The 25,850-nt window shown below is 38.7% G+C and overlaps 2 protein-coding genes across 5 annotated transcripts; one reads left to right on the top strand and one right to left on the bottom strand.

Annotated features, from left to right (window-relative positions):
• Positions 1-107: 107 nt before the first annotated feature.
• LOC139959719 (heparan sulfate glucosamine 3-O-sulfotransferase 1-like) lies at positions 108-2,142 on the bottom strand. The gene has a single exon (XM_071957538.1). The coding sequence runs from the start codon at positions 1,856-1,858 to the stop codon at positions 659-661; it is 1,200 nt and encodes a 399-aa protein (XP_071813639.1). The 5' UTR covers positions 1,859-2,142; the 3' UTR covers positions 108-658.
• Positions 2,143-4,420: 2,278 nt separating this feature from the next.
• On the top strand, positions 4,421-17,870 carry LOC139959667 (dual specificity protein phosphatase 22-like). 4 transcript variants are annotated; one of them, XM_071957472.1, is made up of 8 exons: positions 4,421-4,665; positions 5,539-5,648; positions 6,662-6,695; positions 6,987-7,069; positions 8,764-8,813; positions 12,013-12,087; positions 12,423-12,594; positions 13,745-17,870. In XM_071957472.1, the coding sequence occupies exons 2-8, from the start codon at positions 5,562-5,564 to the stop codon at positions 13,937-13,939; spliced, it is 696 nt and encodes a 231-aa protein (XP_071813573.1). In that variant the 5' UTR covers positions 4,421-4,665; positions 5,539-5,561; the 3' UTR covers positions 13,940-17,870. The 4 variants fall into 4 exon arrangements, with proteins under 4 accessions (XP_071813573.1, XP_071813589.1, XP_071813581.1 ...); XM_071957488.1 differs by having other exon boundaries at positions 4,423-4,665; positions 5,571-5,648; XM_071957480.1 differs by having other exon boundaries at positions 4,423-4,761; positions 5,571-5,648.
• Positions 17,871-25,850: the final 7,980 nt, after the last annotated feature.

Here is a 25,850-nt window from a genome sequence, read left to right as displayed (position 1 = left end):
ACCTGTATCATTGACTCTCTCCAAAGGTGAAGTTTGTCACTATTCGAGAAGAATGGTGCGCTGACTATGTAATGAGAATAAGAATAAACACTATCAAAAGGGGAAAATATTGTCATTTTTATTTACCCTTTCATTTCATTTCATTTATTTGTTTCTTCACAACATAAGTACAGAGAGGTTAACTATGTGACAAAACATATCAATAACAGGGAAAATTGTGAAAGGAAGCACTCCAAAAAAATCCAGAGGGGTTGTCTAGTAGAGCGCTCCCATAAGTATATAGAGAGAACAATACAAGAAAACAGTAACACTTATATCCAACCACACACCAACCCAATACGGGGCCCACCCACCCCACCACCCACAATACATATATATACACATATGCATACATACACAATTGAATACGAATACAAGTATACACACACATATATATATATATTCATATATATATATTCATTTATATATATTCATTTATATATATTCATTTATATATAATATATATATATATATATATATATGTGTGTGTGTGTGTGAATGTGGGTGGGGTGGGTGGGTTATACGTATCTCTATAGCTGTGGGGAGGAGGGAAGGAGGTGGTTGTTCATGACATATCAAAATATTAACAATGATGTCTGCGCTTGTAACTATTTGAAAATTAAACCACCCAACTGAAATTCTGGTTTAAAAGTTCAACCAACTCTTTATTAAAAGGCTTATAGAATTCCTTTAATTTTTCTATCACCGATTGATCGACCGTTGGATGTTTCCTTCCCTTTGAAGATCCTTGACAAGAAACCTTCCCAGACATTCTTAGGCAATAAAACCCTTTCTTGGGGCTTAAATAAAAATGCTTCTTACGGAAAAATGGAGTCAACTTAAGAAACTGTTCAACTAATGTAAGCGTTTTTAAAGGATTCTGAACAAATTCATCAGAATCAAGCACAAGAATCTGTTCCTTTGGAAATACTTGCAGCCACCTTCTTATATGGTTCGCATAAAGTCCGATATTTATCAAACCATTCCAAATGTTTATACTGCCATTGGAATCCAGCACAGATTCTTCGAAGGATGACCGAATATAGTAAATGGGATCGGTGTAAGGCGGTGTCAGGTGTGACGATTTAACGGTTATATTCTCAAAAGTTATCTTGGTTATCCCTTCCATATGTTTTACAGCTAAATAGTCTGAAACGGCGCGTTTGACGGGATCACGGATCAGAATAATAATCTTAGTCTTTGGTGATATATCGTCGTGTATCGCGGTTGGTGCTCTACCGCAAACGAAATATCGCGGTGTTTTCTCTAACGTTATTTGATCCGGCCAGGATGGACTCATCTGGTTTCGATACCAATTGATGCCATTCTTATATTTCCAAGGTACGTCAAAGTAATGTATTTCTACATGTTTACTAAATGCTACTTGAGGATGTACTCGAAGAAAATACCGCAATGTACCGGTTCCACATTTCTTCGCACCGATGACTATCGCTTGTGGTAGTCTCTTCCGACAATCTTTTATCCCACTTTGACAAGGTCTGTAACTATTAGTATCTAAATACTTCTCGGTGTCACTGGTCATTAGCAGAGAAGAATTATACTCGGGAGTTTTCACCGCCGGAATGGCAGTTGAACCCTTGTGAACCAGTACCGTTTTTTCAGTGACATTCTCTGATACGCCGGCTAAGAACAGGCTGTCTTTAAAACGACCGTAACGAGTTTCTTGGTAACGAGTTTCCGATGTTCTGAATCGCTGTTGGCCTCTGAAATCCGTTTTCAAAACAGCGAAAATACAAAACGCGAACACTGATACATACAATGAAGAGATATAAAGTTTCAGGTATGTTAGATTCAACATAATCAGTTTCGAACATCCAAGGGATCATTTGAAATGTATCGGACAAAACTCATGTGAACGACTGAAACGTGCCAACAAACTTAGTGTCAAATGATAACACTGCATCTATATACTTCTCTTTCGAACTAGACATATCAGCCTGATAAATATCCCAGTAGTTGATATACTTATCGCGGAAGTCGACAACACGTCCTGTTACTGTATATATTTGCATCGTCTGTTTTTTTTTTTAAACAAACTCAACGATACAGTGTAAATTTGCATGTCACGTGTCAGTTGTCTTCTTTTTGTTCGTTGACCGTAGTATAGCTTCCAGTTGCGGTTTTCTGATATTGCAAATCCAGCATATGCATATATGTGACGCTTGGCAGAATGTTTATGGCAGCTATTATACAGACTGGGAACTGAGTGGGAGTAGATCAGTTAAATTGTTTTGTTTTCTTGGGGGACCTTTCTGAAATAGTTTCACAGCCTGATGGTTGCATTGTACTCTTAGTGATATTGTATTTTTGTTGTAAGTGTACATGCGCGTAGCGAGGGATTTGCCAAGGGAGGAGCGAACCTGTAGGCAAATTATCAGAGCCGTACGGATTCGGCACTGGAAACTATCTAAGCGTAGCGCCTCCACGAGTTGGCGCGAAGCGTACACGAAAATTTTGGCCGAAAATGCCTCCCAGATCGCTGGAAATGGCATTTCCCAGGCCTTGCAAGTTGCATCTAAGCATTTTCTATTTGAAATTACTAGCGATATCATAAAAACGTACAAAACAATATGCTCAAGGGGGAAAGGGGGGGGGGCTGGGCGGTCTCCCCCTTCGCCCCTTGGCTACGCGCCTGTAAGTGTACCACATATAGACCGTCGTATTCGAAAAGTTTTTGCCATTGAGGCATTGTTAATTACTCATGCATCTATCACCCAGTTTTTTCCACTATTCGCACATTCTATAACAATTGAAAAAGAAAGACAAAAATTGTCACCCTTTACCAGCTGTGAATGAACTCTTGCATTATTCAGAAAATTTGTTGCATATGCATACATATAGCTTCGCGCCCAATATAATGTTTCTTGGCACCCACTATTACGAATGACATTTACTGCCATGAGCATACGCAATGTACACTGTCATGTGATGCAGAAGAAGAGAAACATTAAGTTCGGATGGACCGAAATATCTGAATTCATATAATTGCCCATCGAATGGGGTCAGGACCGTATATTTCTTTTTGTGTGCATAGGGGAGTGGGCGGCTTTCCTGGGTCAGATAAAGTTGGGTCCCAACGGGCCACTGAGGCAGACGTCGTTCACTTACGAAATCCCGGTCTGTAGTATGCATATTCATGTGCAAGCAGTTTAGCCTATATGTGCAGTGGAGTGCATTGCTGTTTCCTTTGACACCCTGTATATTTGATAATGTATGCAGAGCAGGGACTTATAGGAGCCGGGCGGGGGAGTTCACCTTCCCACACTTTATATGAAAACTCCAAAAGTGACCTATCACATCAAATGGAATGCCCTTTTCTGTTGAAAACACGTATATTTTTATAATTTCTTATGCACAATATGTCCTTTTGTTATTCAGAAAATGTCCTTCTAGTGCCGGAATTGAAAAAAAAATGTAATTGGAAAGTGTACTCAATTTTGTTAGTAAAATATTTAAAACAAAAGTAGTATCTACAAAGTGCCGTTTTGTTGCAAAAACATTCAAATGATGACATTTGTGGGAGACAGAGGTTCCATATTGTCGGGGCTTTTTGAGGTGATTTTTTAGTTCTCCTTCAAACCAAAGTCATGTCTCTGGCACTGCCCTTCAAAGTTTGTGCCCCGACGGATTGAATCATCTTCCGCCCCGCCCTGCATTGTTTTGATTTTCATCAGCTTGAAGCTGATGAAAATCAAAACAACAATTACAATGTTTAAATTAACTCTATGGATATGTACTTCGTCCTCCTTTCCCTTCTGACGTCTTCCCTCACAGAAATCCCAGATCTGGTTTAATCTGGCCATACAAAGCCTTTATATGGCCATATAATAAAGCGATATACTTGATATACAATTATTCCAGATATACAGATAAAGTTTTATCTGGCCATATAACTGGATATAAATTCCAGATCTGGAGCAAATCTGCCCCAGGTTGATATTCCAGATATGGATTTTCTTATAACTGGCCCAGATCTGGGACTTCGGTTAGGGATATTTGGAGCCCCTTACATATCGGGGGCACTGGGACCGGTTGTATCTGTCCTAGTGCCCGTCCGGTCCTTACGAGGCACCGTTCCAGGGCCGTAGCATGTTCGACGACCGCAATCTCGTCAGAGGGCTCAGTATCCGGGAACTATTCCCGAGAGTCCCGAGAGCTTGCTGGTTTTAACACTACCATCGATTTGAGACAAAAAGTAAGTAAACGCCAAAGGGCACTCGTTAATTGCTCCCCAACACTATGGCCCGAGCCATCGTTGTAATGAGGCTGATAATATTTGTAGCACGTGAATTAGTTACACAATACACTTTAATATACCTTTTGAAAGCAGTTACTGTAGTTGCATAGATTGTGTCGGGCAATAACAATGTGAAATGTACCTGCACTGAATGATCATGTAGGTTGAGGAGTGGAGCGATTCCAAACATATACAATGAACATCGTGCACTACCCGCACCTTCTGTTTTCATTCCAATGGATATCAGTATCAGTTGCACTTTGACCAGCGTTTCCAGTAAAACTCACAATGTACTGAGCATGCAGCTGTACACTATATCGTAGTAAAGCTAGTACTGTCAGAATGTCCCCGAATGCTGACCTACCAAGGTGAGTAAATCGCACTTGGCAACCTACGAAATGTGGGACACAACTTAAGGACGACGTTCGTTTACAAAAAGAACCTTTGTTGGTTCATGTGGAAAGGTCAGTTCCAAGAGAGTCGTACCTGCTGAAAATAATCCTGAGGTTATGTAAAGTATTGTTCACGAACAGCGTGGAGAGACTAGTTAAATTATTCTTGGAATGTCGTCTGAAATTTGCATTGGTATCAGTTGCACGACATTCATTCACTACATTACATAGTCCCTGTTGTGCATTAGGCTACCAGCCGCGAACTGTAGTAACGCTGCATGGATTTGCGCACACACGTCACACCACGAAAGAACGAGACACTTAGTAATGGTTAAAGGGAATTTATGTTGTTTCAGTCAGTTTCTGAATGACCCAGATTAGTTACTAAAACTAGCATAGTCTCAGCCTAATGTACAGTAGGCTATGTGCCACTTTCCATATTGTAGCATAATGTAACGTAGACTTAGAGTACAGTACGAGTGTTTAGGCTTAACACCAATAACAGTAACACTAAGTGTAGTACAAAAGCTTCAGGAGAGACTATAGTGCTAAAGTCTCCATCAAGGACCCTTTAAGAAGAAGAAGAATAAAAATCAGGCATTTTAGAGTCAGAACATGTTGCTTTGAACATGGGATTTCATATTTGTCCAGTTGCAAGTTTAAAAGGATGAAAGTTTCTCCCTACAATGAGGGGTAAATTGGAAACAATCATTCTTTCACTCACAACAGGATGGTTGAACTCATTCATTTAGTAATAAGTGCCCCATTACCATGACTGCATTATATGTAATGTTGATGTCAATGTCTATCATAGGATTTACATAAAATTATCTTTTTTATATCAAATAGTTTGACTTTCTGAAACCAATTACATGTTGCAGCCATCTTTTCATCGGAATCTCTTCACTTATCAGAAGTTTGCTGTTAAGACAAAGAAAATGGGGCAAGGGATGAGTGAGGTACTAAGTTAAAGATCTGCTTTATTGGATCCAATTATAGCACGCTAGTAAAGTTTTGTGATTACATAATCGACCTGCCACAGTCGTTAATCTACCTCAGGCTGTACAATTAGCCTGCATAGCTTCTTAACACCATTAGGCTCTTTGTGTACACACTGTGTGGAAAAATGTTCATTTCTACAGTTTAGTTAATCATACAGCGTTTACACAAAGACCCTCATGCAAAAAAAAAATATGTGGCAGGCGTTGCAGACTAATAGGTAAAAATAGGTCATTTTACGACCAAGGCAGGTCGATTATGTGATCTCATGATAGCATGATATAGTTGGGGTCTGTACAGCAGACCTTTAAATCTCTTACATTATATTCTTAAATCAGAAGGTGAATTGTGGAGCCATGTAAAAGATATGAAACAAATATGAACAGATATATATTTTGGATGGTCAGAATTGACTGTTTGTAGAAAAAAAAACTGTAAATTTTTATACTACTGAGTAGGTAAACAGTATATCCTGATGGCATATTAAACCCCAAAGGTATACACAAAAAGCTCTTGTTGAACATTATGAAAACATCTGGCAACAGTAGAGTTAGTGGCATCATCACTGCAAAATAATTTGAAAAGTATTTGTGTTTTTTGTAGTGCAAACCATTTATCCACAGAATAAAATAATATTTGATACAAACAGCATAATGAAAATGTTTTTGGCTGATGTACCTCAAAATGTCATCAGTTTTGTGCTGCCAAATATGCTAGAAAGTCAAATAATGGTCACTCATGCTCAAACTTCATCAAGCAATTTGAATGCAACTCACAGCATTTTATGTCACTTAAGCATTTCTCTGTCTAATTTTACACTTCTCATTGTTTGAGAATAATTTAAAGGGTGTCAACCTCTAGGAAAAGTACATTTAAAGGATAATATCAGTTTAATAGTACTTGTGGAAATTTTGGTCCTAAACTGATCTGTCTCTTAAAGTTGAGTAAAAATGTCCTTTTTTCTTAATTGCAGATCCTACCTGGAATTTTCTTGGGAAGTTTCAGAGGTATGTTGGAAATAACTAATTGTGAAAACTTTGCCTATTTCTATTGTGCTGGAGATGGGGAGGAGAGACAAGGGGGGGAGGCAAGGAGGACCTAGATTCATTACCTAGTTCTGCCATTCCCTTCTTTTATACTACATATATATTCCTTAAAATGGGAAAATGTCTTGTATTACCTTTAAGTTCACTTCTCAAATACATTGACGGTGATAAATTCCGTGAGGACTGTTGTTTTATAAAATGTTGTTTTACACTTATTTAAACTTTACTTTTCATGTGCATCTTTCCCAACAGATTGCAAGGATAAAGACCAAATGGAAAAGAATAAAATAACCCATGTCCTGGCCATTCATGACAATGCCAAACCTATAATAGAGGTGAGAAATCAGCTTTGTCAAAACTGCTTATAAGCGAGGGCGGTGCCTTGTTACCCCAGCTTTCTAAAAACGAAACGTTTCTAAAAACGTTTCTAAAAAAGTCACTGCAAAATCCCTGCAGCATGGCTGAAGCAAGAGAGATTGTCTCTGCAGATCGGCAGTGTCTATTGTTTGAACCTGTTTAGCAAAAAGACTTATGCCCTTTGGAGCTTTGCTGCAGTAATGCTGCAGTCCCCTTAAATGTCTGACTTATGACTCTGTTAATTAGTTACCCTGAGTTGGCAAAATGGTGCCTTCTGTAGGTAAATTTGTATGAAATCCTGTTGGTGTGAGCTTCAAGTGTTGGCAATCATTCAGATGGTGGACTTGAAAGCCCGCCCCTTCTTTGAACATGTAAATGTACTTGATACAGACTGTACTGATAAACCAAAAAAAATTATAATTGAGATGTGATGGACTATTATTTTTACTTGACGTTATCAAAGCGACTAATCATCACCTCTTTATAAAGTTTGTCTTGCAAAGAAATATATTGAAAAAAATATTTGCTTTTACAATTTGAATTTTAACAATGCATTGTCCCCTTGCCCCTGGATAAATACATTTAACAGTTTTTGTACCTCATAAAGCTACTTCAAGTTAAAGGAGAAACAAACACAGTTACCACCATTAACCTACTGTATGTAATAGAAACTGTTTTGTTAGACAACTTTCCAAAACTGTTAAGAAAAACGTTTATTTATATTTTTAGATATAAACTGTTGACATTTCTAAGTATTCAAGATTATAGACTTGAGCAACTTGCAAACATGACTCGACACTACATGTTTGTTTTGTTTTGTTTTTTTGTTATTAATGAACATATTTTCTTTGACAAATGTTGCTGTTGCGATGTTGCTGCTAAGTTATTCAAGTTTTTAACATTACTGACGTTGTTTTCAGCAGCGGCAGTTGTGCAGAATAGTTTTTATTGAAAAATGTCTAATGATAACCAAGATTTAACCTCGTAGTGGACTATGACAACGCACAATCACAATATGACAAACTTGAACAAGACGATTTTTACACGATCGTGGCTCTCAAAGATTAATGATGAAGTTATTCCTAGCTGGTAAGGGGAGCTGTGTCATCAGAAGCATCTCTTTGGCATTAAATTATGGCCAGGGTTATAGGGTCTCCTTTCATTGTCTCTGGTAACTAATGAGTATGGGACACTCAGGGCTCAATATTGAGGTATCCCCCCCCCTCCCCTCGACACCTAAAAAAAACTACACATCTTGTGCACTAATAGAGGGAATAATTCATCTGGGATCACAAGCAAAATGGGCAAATTTCTACACAAATTCAAAGATGAACAGCACTCTCTATAAACAAAACTATTTATGACAATAAAAATATTCGGGAGTATTTTACCACGTCAATAACTCATTGAATTTAAAACCTTCTACACCTGACGTGAGCACTAAAGATGATCACCTGTCAAAATTCATCATCTGCTAATTGTAATACTTCCCCATTTTAGGGATTTTCATTTGACACCTTAGCAATGTTACTTTGGCAGTGGAAATGTCAATAGAAACTTCTCTTGTCACAGATCGATATTGCAACTCTTTCATATATTTGTTAATAACAAGAATGTTGAAATTTGCTAGCTCTCTGTGGTCTCATATTCTGCAATTTTTATATTTTCACAGGGAAAAGAATACTTGTGCATCACAGCCTCAGATAAACACAATGAAAACATGTAAGTTTTTTTGTAAATGTATTATATTAAAAATTGTTTTGATTAAGGTACTGTATTACTATTCCAGTTAATGGTAGTGTTGTTTAGCTCAAACTTGGGTCCAAATTATAGACTTAAAGACCAAATATGGAGGCAATTTTTGTTGTTGAGATTTTCCATTAATTTAGGAGTTTACATACCCATAATCAACATGTGTAAAAAATAATCTTCGAAAACCTACTATAACCCATCAAAAACGACCACGAAAATGGACATTTTGGGTAGTCACGTGACATGAACCTCTGGAATGTCTGAAAACAGAGATTGACCCAAAGGAGCCTCTGGTCACCGTGTGACGTCAAAGTTTGTATACCGCGAAAATCAAACGCTGATATAGGCACTGTTTGTACACAGATAGCGAACAATTGTACTGTTTTTGACTTCCAATTTCGAGAGTTTGAAAAGCTGTTAGCTTAAAACAAGAACACAAGAAGGTTAACAACAAGTTTTAAGACAATTATAAGCAGAAATTTTAGTTAAATTGCTTATTTTATTAGCAAAATTTCCACTCAAATGGAGGCATCTTTTACATAGCGTATAGCGTCAATAGGTCCGTACGGTACAATATACTTACATAGTACTTACTCGTTTTAATATCCAAAAGTATACAAACACAGAAAAAGTATCCTGTCAATAAACAAATTTAGCAGTGAATATCCTAATCCACGTTTCTTGTTCAATCCTGGGCGAAAAACTACCGTGAGTCTGTGTAATTCCATAGAGTTAGGTCTAGTTGAAACAGGCCTTGCCCAGTACTAACATCCCACAATCACAAGACAGTCACTAACGAAATAAAACGTCCGATCGCTACATACTACCGTTTTTATTTAACTCCTTGGACCATGCAGATGTCGGAATAAACAGAACGGACAATATTACACATGTATCAGGAACTCACGATACTGGAATACAACAAATGAAATAGATAAATCCTAACATGGCTATTTACACATGCTGTGAGCCAACGCCGGCGAGAGTTGTAACTAACTACCGTACATGTACTAACAATGCTATACCCTTGGCACGGTATATACGGTCATCTCTTACAGTAAATATATTACTGTCAATTGCGTGATATAATGTTACATGTAAGGACGTCCAGGGCGTGTTTACGGTCAATTTCACATTAGCTATGTCCGACCATGGTCCGACACAGCTATCGACAGTATATAATTTTCACAGAATGAGACATATGCAGCATACACAGAAGCAGGGTCATGCATGTGGACTCATGGGCATGAGATACTCCGGGTGCTGAAAAATCTTTCCGCGTGGATCTCAAAAAATTGATCCAAAGTCTGCGGCGTTTTACGTCGGTTCTTTTACTCGGAAATCTAAAAAAGCTGATGCTTTTGTTGGATGAGGTATAACTGCAACCTCCAACAACACAGAATTGTGACATTTTGAGGAAAAAGGAGTAATATCGTTGATGTTTTTGGCAGCTCAAGCATACGACTTTACACACTAAAAGTATAGTTGTGAGTGAGGTATACAAACGTTGACGTCACATGGTCACCTGATGTCTTAGGAATGTTTCAGGAATGTCTGAAATAGAAGCAGACTTTTCGTCCCATTTTTCACTTATTTAACGTCCGAAATTGGTAAAGTTAATTACAGCAATGTAATTGGAGTCAGTTAAGGATTACATACATGAAAAATGGTGGGATTTTATGTTCATCGAAAAGTCTCCATAGTTGGTCTTTAACCTGACTGTTTGGTAGCTTGGATGGGGTCGGGAGGGGGGTGGGGTGAATGGAGATGACAATTGATGTGACAGATGACAAGAGGCACCATTTGTTTGGAAGTTTGTAGCTGTTTTTGTTAACAACCTTCATCAGCCAAATGAGTGTCATAACAAGCATGCCCTATAAAGAGTACAGTAAAGACATTATGCCATCTAGTACTACACTGGAATAGATCAACAGAGATTTCACTGATAAACTAGGAGGAATATACACTTCTCAAAATGAGAGGTAGAGAAAGCAGGACTGGCAACAAACAGTAAGTTCAAAGAGGTAAAGTAAAATCACTAAATTGGTTCTAAAAAAGAGAATAAGACAAAATGAGAATAAGATAAAATAATAACTGTGTTGGAAAACTCTAGTATTGTATGCAGTAAGTTAACGCAAGCCATCTTTTTGTATGATTGGAATTCTCTGAGTTCATTCAACTGGTGTTGGTGCAAGGTTGGTAACTGAGCTTTGCAATACGTGTGTCATTTTGGTCAATTTGTATTCAACGTTCTTGTCGGAAACAATTATCTCAGTCATGATAAGGTTTGATATGAGATTAATCATGTTTCTAAGTACATTCATAGACTTACATTTCAAACGTACACTTGTAGACATACATTTGTAGACGTACGTTCGTAGACAAACATTCATAGACGTACATTTTTAGACCTACATTCGTAGCAGTACGTTCCTAGACAACCATTTATATACATACATTCCTAGACGTAACATAGACATCGTAAACATATATATTCGTAGGCGTACATTCGTACAGGTACATTCATAGACGTACGTACTACATCTGTAGACATGCAAACATAGGTGTAGATGTACACTGCTACTATTAAAAGCAAACTTTTGAGAAATACTGTTTGAAATTTCTAAACACTCTTAAAGTGAGTTATAACTTACAGGAAGTAAAGACAGTCATCACATTTTTTCTGTTACACATTAGACAGCCCTCATGTACAACATCCTCACTGGAAGTTCTAAAAATGCCTCCACTTTGTATTAGGGAGACGATCTATTAGTGCATCTTTTTCGTTAACAAAGAATCTGCCAAACCCATGGTTACATTGAATCTCAGTTGCAAGTCTTTAGGGATGTTTCTGCATGCTGCTTCTCTGTGAATTGAAATGCCTCCTTTGAAGGGATCAAGAACCTATGTGAAAGGTGTTTGAGTGATAATCTTCATGTTTATCATATATTTCCAGTTCTGATCTCAAGTTGTCATGTGTTTAAAATATCTTGACAATTATGTAAATTTTTTTTTTTTTATCAAATTGGGGCAATGTGGTATTCAGTTTTGAAAGTAAGCGATACTTTGTGATTACTCGACTGAACATTGTTTGTTTTGTTGACTGTAAACAACTTTTTTCTTCAAGAGTTTAAGGGATTGAATGGAAACATTTTCTCTCCTTTTACAGCATTCAGTATTTTGAACAGTGCGTCACCTTTATTCATAAATGCCGACGAAATGGTGGAAATGTCCTGATACACTGGTAACTTTTTTCTGTTGTATATTAAACCATGTCATGGTCAATAGATACAAATAGTAGTAGTGAAAATTTTTTTTAACAAATTAATAGAATGAACAAATTTATTCATAGCTGAAAATTTAACCACTATCCTATTGCAAAATGCTATGTAAACTGGTCAACAAAAGTTGCTATGCATGCCCAATGATGCTCAGCAGAGCCAGAAAGTTTGAAAAAAAAAATGGATGGCAGCTCAAATAACATTTTAATCGTTTCAATCATTTGTGGGACATATCCTGCCTTCACCACCCATTTCAGCGCCCTCGATGCGTGAATACAATTCTTTTATATTCCACCAGTCTAGCGGGCATATCTCGTAGTACTACGGTGACCGTCGCATATATGATGACAATCTCCGACCTGAACTGGTACGACTGTCTTCGGGTGGTGCGTCACATCCGATCGGTCGCCATGCCAAACTACGGCTTCCAGAAACAGTTACAGGAATACGAACATACCACTCTGAATGAGGTGAACATTTTAGTGAATAACACTCATTGTTGTTATTGGGATATTCCCATGGCTTATGTTCATTGTTCCACAAAATTACTTCTGTCTCAGACAGTTTTTGTTGTGCATCTGTCGCATCTCTACGATAAAAGTAAAAAAACCAAGAAAGAAGAAGAAGAAATTGTTAAGTATGCCTGTCAAGATTGGTTACATTCCATTAACATTGAGATAGGGACAAGATATTGAGAAGGGGTTTTCAACTAACATTTTTCTCTTTAACGTTTATCTCACATTTGTCCTTTGCCACTGGCATATGCCTTTAACTTAAAAGGCACTATAACTACTAATAAAATATCTACCTGAAAATCAAATTGTAAATCAAAATAAAAGATAAACTGTTAGCAAACTGCTTATCCTTTAAAGAGCCTGTGTAAGAGAATGTGTTAAAATAAGTGGGTCAGACGTAACGATCCTAGCAGGGTCTTCTTCAGAGGCTTCAGCCTCTGAAGAAGATCCTGCTAGGATCAAAACATCAGGCCTACTTACTTTTACACACTGATTCAAATTGTGAAGGAGACATCAAAAACTGTCACAATTTTGGGACACACTGACTTAAGAAATTGTGTAAGTACTTCTGACTATTTCATAAAGCTGTGAAAGCTAGAAACAAAATGTTTTAGCAACAGTAATGAAACTATTGACAATGAACACCCATGTCATCATGATACCGGTGCTGTGGCCGAGTGGATAAAGGCCGTGGCATTTGAAGGCAATGAGGCTTAGCAATCGGGAGGTTCCGGGTTCGATATCTGGCCGGGTCATGGGTAAGGTGGGTTTTTCGTCCAAGAGCAGTGTACGGTTTTCCCCATCTGAAATGACTTGCTAAAATTGAAAAGATTCCAAATTTGAGTTAAAATGTTGAATTGGAAGCCACCTGACGTGTAAGTTGTCATCCATAAGCCCTTGCAGGTTCTCCCACATTTGTGGTCACTTAAGCGTGGTAAAAATTATTGCTGATTAGTATTATAATTATTATTATGATTATTATTATATAGTATATTAAAAAAGCAGCTATATCAACAAAATAATGGACACTTATAGACTCCCATTGTAACCATTGCATCCTATGATGTGAATTAATGATACAGCAATAATTCATCTCTCACTACAGATGAAACAAAAGATCAAAGAGTGTTATCCCCAGTATTCACCAAAAACGGACGTCGAGAAGATGAACGCCGTCTTGGAGCAGTACAACAAACATAAAGACGAGAGGAACAAGAATCTTAAAAGTCAGCTGCAGGACCCGGAGGATTTCATCTATCCTCTACCGTACAAAGCCTACAGCTCGGAGGAGGGAGAATGAGGAGGATGGGTTGGCTGCGTCTTCTTTCATCTCGCCATGACAGAGACAATCGATATAACGGTAGAGAGAGACGGTGATAACACCGAAGAATGATCTTGGTATAAAAAGTCATCATGCCAATATTTTGCCTTCCTCTTTCTGTGAATTTACTGTACCATAAAGAGGATCAACTTTAGAAAAGAAATTGACCAAACCTCTCGATTTCGAAACTGTCACCATCCATTGCTTGGGGAAAGTTTTCAAAGTAATAACATGTTTTCATCTTCTGAACTGAAATGTTTTTCCTCCCCTTCCTATATAGACATTTGTATATATATTTCTATTTTTTGTTGTTGTTTTTTCATCGTCTTTTTGATACTTTTTGGATGACTATGCAATTTCAGTGATGTTGTGTAACGGTAAGGTGCAATGAATATAGTTTATATAGAGATGTGTGACTTCATGCTAAGTATGAGAGCAATTTTGAACAGCACATGTTGAAGTAATGGAAATTGAATGGGATTTTACTTATTTCAAAAGTTGTGTATTTTGATCGCCTGTAGGTATGGAGAAAATGAAGGTGAAGACATTTATTTTTTAATGTCTGACAGTCAGTGAAATTTGGTCTCACCCCTTGGTATGAGGAGCAAAAGAATATGGTCACAAATCTCTGTGATTTACATCACTCTACTGAGAGAGTGTTTGTGTGGTTTGAACAGGAACATGCAGGGAGGAATCGGTTGAACTTAACCAAGACCAAATTAATTAAAAGACGTTTTAGATCAACCTGTGTTTGGTACAAATCAGGTTACAGTGTCTCTAAATCTACATCGCTTTAGGGTTTGTAGTTTTTGTAGTTAGGATTTCAGAACAGGTTATATAGAATCAGTTCAACTTGCTTTCCAAATTGAGCTAAGATTTGTTTGAAAGACAAACTTGTGGTTATGTGTGATTGATATGGATATCCCAATCAAAATCACTAGGTGTCGCGGTGTTATGAAATCAGTTAGATTTTAATGGTGTTATGATATCGCAAATGTTTAGCAAGGGATCAATTCAAACTCAAAAACAAGAAAGAAACTGTAATTTACAATATAGAGTGATTTTGTGGCTTGATGGTAGCTGATTCAATCAAAGGAAGGGCACATACTGTTAGATTTCAAACAAAGCCAATTTCATTGGGTAAAAGTTTGTGGTTGGTTGAGGGCAGCACCAAGCCAGGAAAAATCAGCTCAACTTTTATTAAAATGATTTAAAGATCAATCTTGTGCAAGGCGATTCTGGGTTTTGAGTGATTGCTAAAAGATCAGTTGACACTGTTTCCCAAAAAGAAAAAGTTTACTTAGATTTTGCGGCATGGTGAGATCGTAATGGATCACTATACTGTCCTTCCCTTCGCTTGTTATTGCTTAGCAACAAGAGTCTTGATCTTTAGGAAGGGTTTCCTTTTATCAGATTTAAAGCGATCAGGAATTGCATCGGCTTATATTTCTGAGGAAAGTGAGTCACAATCCTTGATAAGAGTTTGTGTTTTTTTGAATATGAAGCTGTCAAGCCAGATCAATTCCCTGACTCGTTAAGTGTGTCGAACAGGGAGGACGATGACTTTACGTTTTGGTTATTTTCAGATCAAATGGGCAATTATTTAATTATTAACAAATAACAACATGTTGTATTCAGAAAGTAAAAATTCAATTTAAATTAATAAAATAGGAATATCATATCTGAAGGGAAGAATCTCCATATCTGTTAATACCACAAGAAAAAATTGCGATAAACATTGTTAAAGAGGCTATAGAATGTATACATGTAATGTGCACCTGTGAGTAAAAATTTTCAGGTATTTGAGCCAACTTTGTTGTGGAGAAATTCCTTTAGATATGTTTTAACCTTTCCAGGTGTAAAGAATTTAGTGGCCCCGGTTATTATTTTTCATCTTTTTTTTGTTTTCCTGACGTCATTTATGCTAAATATTGACGTCTATTCATTTTCTGTAGTTTTATGCTAAATATTGATATGAACTAATTTGCAGTGCGTGTCTTTTTAGGAGTGATTTTCGTTTTCCATTGGTGCTAGATTTGTTTTGATACTAATTTTCCGTAGCTCTTTGAAATTGTATCATATTTTAATGTTGACATTTTTTGACTGTGAGAAACTTTGTTGGAATTCATTTAAAATAGAAGCAAACTTTATCGTCTAACATCTGCCACCTACATGAAGGATTCAAAGTTCAAGAAAGAAAAGGTAGGGGGGAAAAATGGTGTGTGCTGTGTTTTAAAATTTAGTATGTTAGTAAAAATTAACGAACCCCATCCTCAGGGTATACTCATATATATTTCAGAGATGGGTTGTGATGGGGAATAACTTCTCTTTAAGTTAAGTTTAAAATTTCTATAATTAAAATAAGTTGTATAGAGATATGAACAAACCTTATTCAACTCAGATGGTTGCAGTGTTTTAAGATCATCAAAACTCGTCATTTGATGCTGATATTGAACCAGAATGCCAAAAGGCTTTAGTGATTTCTTGCCAAATGTTATATGAGAGTGTTCAACTTTTACATTGTGTTCTCCAAATTCTCAATTTTGTAACATTTTCTTGTACTTACATGGACGTACCAATCAAGTTCATCCACACTTTTAACTTGGACGGTTATCGTGTTTAAAAGGTCTTCAGACTTTGACTTATGTTGACCTCAAATGACCACTACACAAGCTGACAGACTTTTGGAATGCATTTAAGGTGGTTCTACTTATCATCCTACAAAGTTTTATCTTATCCCATTTGGATTGTTTTCAATAGTTTTACTCAGCTGACCGAAAGTGACGTTTTGTCTCTACAGAAACAATAGGAATCTTGTACTGACTATTGTGGATCCACATTATAAGTATGAAGTTCATGAGAGCTTTGCTATTGGGGAGTTACCCTGTTAACAAAGTCACCTTTAAACTTCACAAAAGGAAAAGCCCCCCACCCCCAAAAAATACAGCAACAAAAACAATAGGGTTCTTGTATTTACTTATGTGGACCCACATACCAAGTATCTAAGTTATAGTGTTTACAAGCCAAGTTTGCACTTATACACATACACAGGTATGTTTTACATTCAGACCGAGGACCACATTGTCTTTTCCATTGTTCAAATCCACGTAGCCTAACCTTAATAATAACCCTTCACAATAAGATTCTTCTGAGGACGTGGTGATTCTTGGAATTCCTTTTGTTCAAGTCCCCGGTCAGAATACAAAACAAGTACACAGAGATGAATACACATACAAACACCAGAATCCTCACACAAACACACACAAGCACCAAAATCCTCATTGCATAGATTCCTTCTGCTTTCATCTCAGAATGAAAAAATAATAATGCTAAGTATGTAAACAATTTATTAAAATGCGGATATTCAACACACGTCAGATGAGGTAAAAAGGACTCGCTCAAGATAAGGAAGCTAATCTTATACTTTGTCCTGTCCAGGACTCAAATGTGAAATCACTTATATGCTCAGATCCATTGCTGTAAAGCCCCCCGCCCCCCCCCCCCCACCACTCTTATCAACTCCACTATTGAACTGACTGGATATACTTATTTCCCTCTATGCAATATCCTGTGATTATTTGACCTTTGTCATTTTGAAATCTTTGTCATGCATTTCTCTCTTGTGTAGAATTTAGTTATATTTTGTGTTTTGTGGTACTTTTTGAGTGGATTCTTTGTTTTTAATTGTTTTTATTTGGGTGGGGGGTGGTTTTTTTCTTCTCTAAATGTTAGTTAGTATTGGGTTTTTTTTCTTATTTTTTCTTGTCTTCAATATTTTGTAATTAATTTAATGTTTGAAATATTTGCATAGATGCTCGTGAAATCAAAGAATGAAATCTTACTATTTTCAAAAGGTAATTGTAATCTTGTGAACCGCAATGATACAGTAGTTGTTTTTGTAAGAAACCTACATTCTAGTTTGTTGTTTTTCTCATTTTGTATTTTTAATTCTGTTTCCGCTCATCAAATCCAACCCTTCGAAAATCTAGAGTTGATCTAAATTGTCTCGTTTTACTAACTGACGATTTACGCACCACATGTATATCCCGACATGCACTTTGAAATTCAACGAAAATCCGGTTTGGTAAACAAAATGTTTAGTTGTGAATTGTTAAATAAAACAGCGTATAATGCTGTTCACTACAACATGTATTGTGGACTGTAGTGATGATATCCCGCTAAGCAATATTCAAACATATGGTGTCATCACCCACATTGATGACTCAGTCAGGATATACACACACTTAACCATTTTAGTCCGTAATTGATGGAAGTCAGGATTTTAGTTATGATATTTTAATCAATGCTCCGTAAGAAATGGAACTTAAGTAGAAGGCAGACCCTCTCCCACCCCCTCCCCCCAAAAACACATTCTTCTTATCAAGACATTCTGATGACGGTGATAGTGGAGTATTTTTGTGAGAAATCTGTCTATAAAAACTATATTCTGCGGCGCACTATAGAAGGAAAAACTTCATTAAAAGGAAATATTAAACTAGTGCGACTTTAAGATTTTATCCTTTATTTAAAATTGTGTGGAACAGTCAGTCTCGATCCATACTTCGATCACCAATGATGTCAGTCAACAGGCGCGTGCGAGGAATTTGCCAAGGGAGGGGCGAAGTTTGTAGGCAAACTATCTAAGCGTAGCGCCACCACTGATAGGTTGGCGCGAAGCGTACAAGAAAATTTTGGCCGAAAATGCCTTCGCAGGCCTTGTAAGTTGCATCTAAGCATTTTGAAGTTACCTGCGATATCATAAAAAATATGCTCAAATGGGGAGGGGGGCGGTCTCCCCCTTCGCCCCCTTGGCTACGCGCCTGTGTGACAATGGGGTGGGGTTGCTGTGCGAGCTCTTGCAGGTTGGCGGAAGTATAGATTTCAATTCAAATTGATTTTTTTTTTCATATGCTTTACTGTACACATATGAGGGGCACTAGAAAAAAAAAAAAAACATGAATGTTTATCAAAACTAGTGACCAAGAGAATAAGAGAAGGCTATACAAAAACAAGAAGGAGAATAACAATTACCGGAACAAGGAGAATTCACAGAAGGGGTGGGGGAGCAGAACACAGAATAGAATGGGGGGGGTGAAGGCGCAAAGTAGACCCCCCAACCCCCCCAAAAAATCAAAATAATGATTATACATCTGTTTTCGTCCGTGACGTCACCTTATATAGGGCACCTTTCGTAACGCATAAATCCGTAAAATCCTCTACAATTTTGTAATTCACCGTAAACAGGTTGTTAAAAGAGTAGTAGATGTTTTTAGGGGTTTGCAGCGTCATAGCATAATCTTCCTCACGGGATGTTCCGGAGGCTAAAAATTGCTGGAAAGTGTCGAATGCACATTTAAGCATAGTGGTATGGCGAAGATACGAATTTGTCAAATTTGATGATAATGAGTTTATGAATGCATCTGGAAACCCGCAGCGTGAATGTTGTCAATAAGGCAATTCAGCTGGAAAATGTTCTTGCTTCTCATCAGTGGCGGCGGAACCGGGGGGGGCTTGGGGGGCTCAGCCCCCCAATGAAAAAGTTGAGGGGGCAAATGCACGATAAGCCCCCCCCCCCCCAATATTTACCATTGCAAGGCTCCGAAACGTGCATCTGCCCATTTTTCAATGCATACTTGTCGATCTGTCCGATGCACACGTATACTATATAGGTGTAATAATTTTAGTAATTGCTGGGGGACCCTCGGCCCGTCCCCTGGCTATAGACCACATTGTCACCCCAACCGCGTCTTCACGCCCCGTGAAAAGTGGAAGCAGTGAGTGTGAGTACCAGTAACGTAACACAACTTCGTCTTAGGCCAATGACTTGCCTCATTTCAGCCAGTTCTCCAACATCCCCTTACTTAGTGGCGGAGCGTCCATATATACAGTCAGGGGCGGATGCCCCCCCCCCCCCGACAGACTCAAATGGACTGCTGGCGCCCTTTTCGGCTTTTCATTATACTTTTTACTTATTCGCTATTATTGACTATTTTATTGCGCTCTCATATACCTATTGACATTTGTCATATTCTGTTGGTGTAATTTTCCGACAAAATGGCGACGACACCTATTTATTCTCCGTTTATCTGCAAATTATCAAGGCCCGGAAAGGGTCATTTCCTGCAATCTAGGGAGTATCTTTACTCCAAATTTTTCTGTACGCTCCGCGCCAACCTGTGGTGGCGCTCCGCTTAGATAGTGTCGAATGCGCCCCTACAGACCATTCTTGCCCCCCCCCCGACCAATACCCCTAGCTCCGCCACTGCACTTACTACACTCAAAAACGTCTTTGCGAGTACACTACGAGTATAATAGCTACTCTCTTAAAACACCATCGAATATACAAATTACAATGTTTTTACAGACTTTTACGTGCAATCTGAGAAATTGCAGACTTGAGACCCATATTTTAGGGCTAGGTATTCGCAGCATAAAACACACGGGAAGTGCCGTTTCAGGCCATCTGGGGGTTTGAAATAACCCAAAATTTTCTTGTACGCTCCGCGCCAACCGATGGTGGCGCTCCGCTTAGATAGTCTCCACACATTAGCCCCCCCAATAATTTTTCCGTTCCGCCGCGCCTGCTTCTCATTGTATAATATTTTACATAGTTTATCCATAGACGAAAATAATATCTATATACTGCAGAAAATAAAATCACATTTTGATGACATTATATAAATACGCAGTATATTGACAGCTAGTCAAATATTTCAAAATGAATCACATACCAGTGATAAAAAAGAGGGCAACCCACGGAGCTGCATATCTTATCGTCAGCAAACACTGAGTTCAAATGAACAAATTTATTATGAGCTATGCAATCTGGCAATACCGTTTATGAAGTAAACATGAATGCATTCTGTTGTGAAACCTACACTGAAGAAAACTATAGGCTGGGAGTCCTGACTACTGAATCATACTTTTAACAGTGATAAAATTATTGTGAAATTTGCCATTTTTTGGTTCATTTTATAATATCTTTAACACTTGGAAGATTTCCACTCATTGTCAACCAGTGACATTCAAATGCCGGCTAGGTCAATTTTGTCCTTTTGCGCGCATGGAATAGACCTAGGCTACGCGCATAGGCATAATGCAGCATATATCGAGCGTACTCACGCAGGCGTTCACGCGTTATTGACTAAACCGGCCGCGAAGGTGAACCACGTCGCAAAACTGCGACTTCCCCGTTCCCATTTTGAACGCGCTATCATCGTGCGACCTTTGACCTTTGGTTCCGGGGTATGCGAGACAACAAGGGTTCACCCTGCTGTACCTTCCCACCAAGTTTGAAGAAAATCGGTCCAGCCTTTTAGGAGTTTTGACACAAAATTGGACACACAAACACACACACACGGCGCACGCACTCGCAAACACACACATGCACACGGACACGCTTTGACCTCTCTGTCAGTCATGGACTTCCGTACCCCACTATGGGTGACCCCATGCCCTGAGAACAACTACTCAGGAAATTTAACCATTACCATGGTAACTGTTGCTATGGCAACTGACATATCCGAATATGGCCCAACTGGGCAAAGGAACTACAATATCTCATCCTCCCTAGCTATGGAGGCGATGAGAAAATAAACATGAACTTGATTATTTGGTAGGAACGGAAAGTCTTTGAATAACAACTACCATGATGACATCACAGACTACCTATTCTGACCCATTTCCTGGACAATTGAGTGGTTAAACCGGTTAAAGTCGGTTACATTCAATCAAACAATACCTCGATTCACAACTAAGTTGGGACACGGTGTTGAAATTATTGAGTGGATTAAGTCCTATATGGCAGTAAATGGTACATAAAAAGAAAAATTTCGGAATAAGATATATATTCTAAAGCGCTACGGGACCCTATGCATATATCCAGTGGCGTAGGAAAGTACTTTTGAGTGGGGGGGGGGGGCAATGAAGACTGATGGCCGGCCTGGGGGAGGGGTCTAAGGGGAGGGGGTGTCCCCCTCCCCTTTGGATTTTTTTTGCATTTCCAGGTGGCCTCAGATGCAATTTGGTGCAACATAGCACACTTCAACACCCACTCCATTTTGTAAATAATTTTGCATTTTTACCTGGCCTTAGATGCAATTTGGTGCTCCAAATGAGATTTTTGTCTCATTTGGAAATGAAAAAGGGGTTTTCTGACTTGCGGAGCGGGGGGGGGGGCGGGGCGGAATGATACTTCCGCCCCCCATATTTTTCACTGGGGGGCAGCCCCCCGGTTCCTACCCTCGCATATATCAACTGATATTTCATGATATCCATCACGCATATTTGCGATCTATCAGAGCCGTGTATATACGTCACTGCGATCTATTTAAAAGTAGCGCCAGTAACTATAATCGTGTGCTCTCGGTGTACGTCGTATATGTCGACCACGGTAACACTGGCAACATTGATGTGACACAGTAATAGCCTTAAGATCTGGGGTGGGCAACATACGGCCCGCGGGCCACATGCGGCCCGCCAGTGATTTTTTGCGGACCGTGAGATGTCTCAAGAAAAAAAAATCAATCTATTTTATACATCATCACAAAAAATGAGCTAGCTGCTTAGAATTTATCGGCACTATAATGATGCTGTCATGTAGGCGGCCTATTATCCCCATTAAATATCAACTGTAGCCTACTGTAATGACATTATGTTTTTGTGAATACAGATTAAAGGCATTGAAGACTCGCCCCAAACCGCGTGCCGCGCTCTGAAAAAGTTAACTTAAATTTCCGTTGCTTGCAAGTGAAGTTGTCGCTACAAAATGCAGACAGTAATGAAACGTGATACCTTGTTATGTTTATCTAGACGTGAGACAGATGTCCATCGCTGCTACTGTATGCATGTACACTGTGTTGTGGGTATTGACCGTAGCTGTATGTAATGACTGTAGGCCTACGCTAGTGTCTAATTACCGACGGTAGCAAGCTGTGTGTGTATTTTCTGGGATCGAGGGTGGTGTCTAACACTTCTGTTACACCTCATTCGAAACAAGGTCAGATTACCGGCATGAGACGTTTCTTTGTGCGCGAGTCTTCACACTCTTTAAGTACACACACAGCTATTGCTTGAAAGTCCTCGAAATCAAAGGTTTGCAATCAACAGCAGGTCGTTGGTTAGGTGCGGCCCAGTCAATTTTTCACTCCTTATATCTGGCCCATTCATTCAAAAAGGTTGCCCACCCCTGCTTTAGATGGTACCAATTCAAGGCGGGAAGGGGCATAGAGAGGGATGGGGGAGGGATAGGAGAAGGGGAGGGGGTGGGGTAAGAATATAGAGGCACGTTCACCCTCGCAGTTTTATGAAAACCCTAATAATGTGATCCTTTACATAAAGTCCATGTTTCCTTTCTTTTCGTTTTTAAAAATTAAGGGCCCTTACCCAGCAAACACAAAACGTTATCATAACATTTTTAAAAGAGCCTCTAAAATATGTTTTTATAACGTTAAATGTGGTGTTATGAAAACGTCGGCATAACGTTTTAATGAGATATTAATGTTATATAATATAACAAAAGACATTAATATTATTAATGTTTTAACCAAACAATGTTTTGAAATAATAGCCTGAAAACGTTTTCATGACATATTTATTACACCACAAATAACGTTATCAAAACAAAAGACGCAACGCTTTAATAACGTTTTAAAAACGTTTTTGTGTTTGCTGGGTAATTAATTTGGTTGAGAAACATTCCAATGATGGAAATTTGTGGTACGGAATGCTCATGATTTAGGTTTTTCTCCTCAGCTTTACAACCATACGGTGTTGTTAATGTGTAGTTAATACACGGTAGAGTACAAAATTAACAAATAAAGTTGTAAGCTATAAGTCGTATACGCCGATTCCCCGGCCCTTGCATACAGTTGGGCTAATATTTTGTGAGGCTGAAAGTGGGGATTTAACCCCACCTCACCTGTTCAACTCGCCCATCGTCCCCCTCGATCCCCACCTTCGTATCACCACCATTTCCCTCTCCTCCTCCTCCGTCACTTGCATTCCGATAGATGTGCGTTGTTCCTAATTCTTATTCGTTTATTGACAGCACAAGAAACAAAAATGCAAGGGATATACTACACATATTATAACCATAGGCGTACGGGGCCATTTCAGTTTGGGGGGGGGGCAGAACTTTTTGTGCCCGAAAGTTCCCGTGACACTATCTAAGCGGAGCGCCACCATCGGTTGGCGCGTAGCGTACAAATTTTTTTTTGGCAAACAATGCCTCTCAGATTGCCGGAAACGGCACTTCTGAGGCCTTGCAAGTTGCATCTAAACATTCTTTATTTTATAATCTCACGTTTTAGAAATTTACACTTCCCCAAAAATTTGGTAAATTAGAAAAAGAAAAAATGGTAACATCACTTTGAAGGGGAAAAATGGGACAGTATATTTTTTAAGCTCCTATTTAGTTACCTTATTTATTATTTTAACACAGTACTCAGCTAACTCCAGAAAAACATACATTGTTCAACGACACGTAGGCGGGATAATGTCGCTGCGCCGGGTGAGACTGCAATTTGTCTCACAAAACAGTATAAAATGTAACAAGAATATGATAAACCTGTACTACTAGGCTTGTAGGCACTCCCCCCCCCCACCCCACCATCCATGAAAAAGAAAATGTTTCTTATATACACTCATGTTGGGGGTGTCCAGGTCAAGGCGGCGGAAGCACTTTAATCTGGGGGGCACCGACATCAAAGGGCACTTTGTAGAAATTCGGTTGGACTGAAGCAGCCTTACATTTAGTACACTTCATAATTCTTATTGTATTATCTTATTTGCGTATACACATCACTCCATCAACGCCCCCCCCCCCCCAAAGGAAAATATGCCTATACTAGCACTGCAATATCCAATGCGCAAATTGGGAAACAAGGAACAAGTTTTCTTTTGAGACAAAATGAGGTGAAATCATGCTAGTTGCTAATGTAGGAATCTTCCGAATTAAAGTTTTTTTTCTTGTTAATATCTTAACAAATTTTTTCCATTCAAAATAGCTTTGAGTTTGACCCACAGAAATTCATTAAAAGTCACGGGCTTAGCCAGGATTTGCAAAGTTGTATGTACGACTATCTGAGCGGAGCGCCACCATCGGTTGGCGCGGAGCGTACTAGAAAATTTTTGGTTTTTACAAACCCCTCAGATGGCCAGAAACGGCCCTTCCCGAGTATTCATTCTGGTTCCCTGGCCTCTTGCTAACTTGAGGCACCTCAATTTTTATGTAGAAAAAAGGCACATTTTTAACCTGAGGAAAAGTGGGGGGGGGGCACGTCCCCCCTGTTCCCCCCGGTTCCGCCGCCGTTGGTCCAGGTATACAATTGACTAGTTAGAAAAAAAATTGATCGTGCAAAAAGGGTGGTAGCCAAGATGAACTGCGCTTACGATGGTGTTACACGGAAATATTCGGGCAGCATGATGCTAAATAAAAAAAATCATGGAATTGTCGGGCAAAAATTTGAAAAAAATTCGGGCAAGCTTCTGCATATTTATATATATATATATTTCCAGAGGACAAGAAATTCGGGCAAAAGTCCTGAAAAATTCGGGCAGCCTAAGAGGAGAAAATTTTTTTTCTCCTCTTAGGCTGCCCGAATTTTTCAGGACTTTTGCCCGAATTTCTTGTCCTCTGGAAATTTGGGGGGGGCAGTCTGCCCCCTGCCCCCCCCCGCCTCGTACGCCTATGATTATAACCACGGTGCTGTGTTTACTTTACCAACTGTACTGGCAGCTATAGTCATTACAACTAAATTTGTAATAGTAGAATAAATAAGCGAGTGCCAAGTTCGATCCATAAATTACATTTGATATCCAAAGATAAAACTAACGTTACCCCTGCGCTGCGCAGATAAGTGCAACTTAGGTTAGGTTTTAAAACTGTTGT

The sequence above is a fragment of the Apostichopus japonicus genome, chromosome 3, assembly GCF_037975245.1.
Source record: "Apostichopus japonicus isolate 1M-3 chromosome 3, ASM3797524v1, whole genome shotgun sequence".
Lineage (NCBI taxonomy): Eukaryota > Metazoa > Echinodermata > Holothuroidea > Aspidochirotida > Stichopodidae > Apostichopus > Apostichopus japonicus.
Note: the sequence above shows the minus strand (reverse complement) of the source record. Positions and strands in the feature narration are given on the sequence as shown.

What these genes read in the sequence shown, in the direction of transcription:
- LOC139959719 (XM_071957538.1), bottom strand. Translation starts at nt 1,858, where the DNA reads ATGTTGAATCTAACATACCTGAAACTTTATATCTCTTCATTGTATGTA.
- LOC139959667 (XM_071957472.1), top strand. Translation starts at nt 5,562, where the DNA reads ATGTTGCAGCCATCTTTTCATCGGAATCTCTTCACTTATCAGAAGTTT. An exon ending in GATAAACACAATGAAAACAT is followed by an intron (nt 8,814 to 12,012) that starts GTAAGTTTTTTT and finishes CTCCTTTTACAG; the next exon opens with CATTCAGTATTTTGAACAGT. An exon ending in GGAAATGTCCTGATACACTG is followed by an intron (nt 12,088 to 12,422) that starts GTAACTTTTTTC and finishes ATATTCCACCAG; the next exon opens with TCTAGCGGGCATATCTCGTA.